This window comes from Gossypium hirsutum, chromosome D12 (genome assembly GCF_007990345.1).
Source record: "Gossypium hirsutum isolate 1008001.06 chromosome D12, Gossypium_hirsutum_v2.1, whole genome shotgun sequence".
Classification (NCBI taxonomy): domain Eukaryota; kingdom Viridiplantae; phylum Streptophyta; class Magnoliopsida; order Malvales; family Malvaceae; genus Gossypium; species Gossypium hirsutum.
This window is the reverse complement of record NC_053448.1, coordinates 36,916,830-36,921,007: the sequence shown is the minus strand read 5'-3', so window position 1 is coordinate 36,921,007 and position 4,178 is coordinate 36,916,830. Positions and strand designations below refer to the sequence as shown.

General features: G+C 35.7%; 1 protein-coding gene across 1 annotated transcript; it reads left to right on the top strand.

The window, feature by feature from the left end:
- The first annotated feature begins 1,964 nt into the window (after positions 1–1,964).
- LOC107945529 (uncharacterized) lies at positions 1,965–3,974 on the top strand. The gene is made up of 4 exons (XM_016879580.2): positions 1,965–2,882; positions 2,998–3,051; positions 3,152–3,336; positions 3,671–3,974. The coding sequence occupies exons 1-4, from the start codon at positions 2,291–2,293 to the stop codon at positions 3,755–3,757; spliced, it is 918 nt and encodes a 305-aa protein (XP_016735069.2). The 5' UTR covers positions 1,965–2,290; the 3' UTR covers positions 3,758–3,974.
- Positions 3,975–4,178: the final 204 nt, after the last annotated feature.

The following is a 4,178-nucleotide window of genomic DNA, read 5'->3' as shown; positions in this document are numbered from 1 at the left end:
CTCAAATTTTTTGCAGCGTTTTCCAATAAGCGTCGCTAATGCTCAATCTATTGCGGCGTTTGTTAAAAAGCGTCGCTAATGTCCCTAAAGCTCAACAAAAAACGTCATTTTGCTTACGCTAATGCTTGACCTATAGCGGCGTTTTACAAAAAGCGCCGCTAATGCTCGATCTTTAGCGGCGTTTCTCAACAAGCGCTGCTAATGCTCAATCTATTGCAGCGTTTTTTAAAAACCGCCGCTAATTCTAGTAAAGCGCAAAAAGAAAACGAGGTCGTTTTGCTCAAATTTTTTGCAACGTTTTCCAAAACGCGCTGCTAATGCCTGACCTTTAGCGGCGTTTTATAGAAAGTGCTGCTATTACTCGATATTTAGCGGCGTTTCTCAATAAGCGCCGCTAATGCTCGATATATTGCGGCGTTTGTTAAAAAGCACCGCTAATGTCCGTAAAGCTCAACAGAAAAATGACGCTGTTTTGCTTAACTTTTTTTTGCTTGATCTTTTGCAGCATTTTAGGAAAAGTGCCGTTATTGCTTACCTATTGCGACGTTTGTTTAAATTAGCTGCGAATGCTCGATTTATTGCGGCGTTTTTGGTTCAAACGCCGCTATAAAACGCCGTTAAAACCTTTTTTGCTGTAGCAGCACGTCGACGTGTGTCGCATCACACCCCTTATGTGGCTTGACAAAACACCAAAGATCTGCATTGTGTTGTCCATTTGGTGCTTTGACGTCCCAGGAAGCCAATTAACACAACCTAAGGCCTGTGTCGGCCTATTAGATCACAACACTTGCAAAAATGTGGTAAAAAATACTTATTTTATTAACTTTCTATCTTAAGACCTAATTATTGAAATGTAATATAAAATCCTAATTGCCTAGAAAACAAGCTCCTTAAGTTCGGAATTAATCCGAATTGACTCACCTTTGTTGAGTGATGTACCTCCACCTCATGTATAGCAAAACCATCGCCATTGCTAAAGACCCTTATCAATAAGACCTCCATCCTCTATCACTAGCTCAACCTATAACGTCACATCACTATCCTATGAAGTCACACTGTCGCTTTCACTAAAAGATCATAAGGTAACCCATATACCAATAGGATGCTTCCATGTGGCACCTCAATCCCTCATATAAATGCCTATCGAATAAAACATATGGGCATAAGAACATCCCTCTTCTCTCTCTTCCACTTTTCTTCTCTGTCTTACAGCTCTCTACCCACTTGGGTGAATTGATGTCGCACCTCCACCTATATCTCTCTTCTGTTAACACCCGGTATCAACAATCTATAATTTTTTCCCTATATTTTAAATCTTGGAAGAAAGATATAAAAAAAATTCTTAGAGTTCTTGAAGGAAGAAGAACACTAAGAGAAAATTTGATATGGATGAAAAAAAAATTTCTTGGTTTCTCATTGTCAAAAAAATAAACATAAAGAAAAAGCTTTAAAATATTTAATTTGAGTTTTTGAATATAAAAGAAAAAAAATTGGAATATTTGATTTAGGTTTATGGAAAAATATTTGGTACATCACGAGTAACTTTTTAGACTCTATAAGTAGAGTCAATGAATTGATAAATGTCTTAAAAATGTATAATAAAATATTAAAAAATAAATATTTAAAATAGAGGTGTGACAATTTTTTAAGAGTGCTTGTGAAATAAAAAAAACACACTACCACTATACTAAAACTAACCCTAAGTTTATTATTAAATTGTTTCCTTTAAAATAGAAATTGGTATAATTATTTCTAGATCCTTTGACTTTAAAGATTAATTTTTTTCTGACACATAGTGCCACATGGCAGAATAGTAGCGATCCATGTGTTAAATGATTTCAAGTATCATAATAAAAATTTTAAAAGTAGAGACACCACATTGAAAGATTTGTTAAAGAATAGGGTGAAAATTTGTCATTATCCCTATTAACTTTTATACATAAGCCTATTTTATAATCTCTGCTAATAAAATTCAAAATCATATTTCAAATCCCCATGCTTCCCGCCCTCACCAAAACAGCAAAACACAAAGTTCTTGTTCATTAGAAATTAAAACCCTTACTAAGAAAAAAAAAATCTCGCCCAGTTTTTTTGTTTCTCCTCATGCATTTTCATTTTCCGTTCATTTTAGCTTCTTAACACGATAGATTTTCAATATCTGATATCCCATTTGGTTTTTTTTTTAATTTTCATTTCTTTTGGATGAACCTTATTTGTGTTTTAGAAATTTTCTTTTGTTTTCAACCGATTTTAAGCTGAATTGAGGATTTTATTTTTGATATATTTCATAATGAGCGGAGACAATTTTACGGACGGGATACCCAAAGTCCGTCCGGTTTTGGGTGACATTTCAAATCGATCAGTTAAAAGAGGGTTTTCGTCGATTTCGGAAAAGTTAGGGTTTGATTCTCAAGAAGAAGCAGATTCGCAATTTGCAAAGCAAGTTCGTATAGGTGTAGAAACATTTATCAAAGAGAAATCTCAAAAACCCGAATTTGAACCAAACCCTAATTTTTTGCCTACTTGTTGTGGTGACATTGACATATTAAAAGAGGATTTAGTGTCGGTCAATGACAAATTTGGTGAGGCTAAAGAAGGGTTTGAATTGTCTGATAGTGATGATACGTTGGAAGAAGGTCAAGGTGTTGCGGAAGTAGGGTGTACATTGAATGAGAATTGTAGGAATGAGGGTGAGGATTTGGGCTTCGGTAGACTGGCATCGAGTGAAGGTGGGTGTATTGAGTGGTCGAGGTTGCCGAAGTCGTCCTCGCAGAGTTCTAGATCATTTGAGTTGGAGAGGTGTCTGGGACTCAAGAATGGTGGTGTGAATTTGAATGCCGATAGCATCCTCAAAGCTTGCTCTTGTTCTTTTTGCTTGAAAGGTAACTACTTTAGCATCTTATCTTGGATTTGTTGTTTGCTACATTTGTGGATAAGAACGTTTTATCTTGTAATGTGTTACCTAATGGGTTATGCCTGTTTTACACTGATTATCAGCTGCTTACATTTGGTCGGACCTTCATTATCAGGATATCAAGGGTCGAATAGCTGGTAAAGTTGAACAAGTGCTTTGCTCTATTTTCCTTAGGTTTCTTTTGGTTGTAGTGACAGAACATGTTACTTTCTGTAATAATGGTTTTGACATTGTCAGTTTTGAAGAAAAGTCAGAAAGAAGCAAGAATTTTAGTTCAGAAAAGTGGCAGGGGGAAACAGACTGACATGAATAGCCAGGGAAATGCCAATAAATCTTCAAAATTAGAATCCGACCTCACTAGTCAGTGGAGATCACTCTTTCTTAACATGGAGGATATATTTGTCCATGAAGGCAACCAGCTTGTAAGTTTGATATATCTTCTTTAGCCTGAATCTTAATTGTTCACTTCTTGTTGTACAGGTTCTGCCTTTCCTTTTTCCTTGTTCACCATATTGCTTGAATGATCTATAAAAGAAGCCTGATTCGTACTGTTTGACGCAAGTCACATTTGACTCTTTGTTCATTCTGATTTCTTAGTTTTTGGACCCTGTTGAGAATCTTTAGTTGATGCTTCATTGCTAGAGTTATTGGCTATAACAGGATGCATTCATATGATTTCTAATTTTCATTATCCTGAGTAGGAATTTTTATCTATGTTCTCATGTGTGATGGATACAATTGAACTTTGAGTGGCAGCAAGCCAGTTACACTGAACTAAAAGATTTGAGGGAGGATTGTAAGATGGATCTGGAGCGAATAACAGGGATGCCTTCAGAGAAATAGGAGTGTGCTTGTGACGCTTTGTCGATTGTTTGTACTCCAAATTCCAGCCATTTGTATTTGTATGTCCGCACCTCTGTGTGTCTATAACAGATTCTATGTTATTGTTTGGTAAACTCTAATGTGTTTGCAGTTGTCCAAAAGTATAAAATGTATGATCTCATTTTGTAATGACTGTTGTTTCTTAGTATGTGCTTAAAAGTATTATCCACTTAGTGAACCTCTCATCTTATAAGTTTGTTATGCCTTCTACTTTGTCCTGAATTCTGTGCGGTTAGAGGTGATAAACGTTGAGTTGATCTATCCAGTTTTCTTGGTACCAATCTGATCCATCTAATTTACTAGAATAATCAATTATAATGAACTCAAACCTGCACTTGAAGTGAACGAAACCAAATTTGATTTTGAATTGAATTACTATCTA

What these genes read in the sequence shown, in the direction of transcription:
- LOC107945529 (XM_016879580.2), top strand. Translation starts at nt 2,291, where the DNA reads ATGAGCGGAGACAATTTTACGGACGGGATACCCAAAGTCCGTCCGGTT. An exon ending in TATCAAGGGTCGAATAGCTG is followed by an intron (nt 3,052 to 3,151) that starts GTAAAGTTGAAC and finishes TGACATTGTCAG; the next exon opens with TTTTGAAGAAAAGTCAGAAA. An exon ending in TCCATGAAGGCAACCAGCTT is followed by an intron (nt 3,337 to 3,670) that starts GTAAGTTTGATA and finishes TTTGAGTGGCAG; the next exon opens with CAAGCCAGTTACACTGAACT.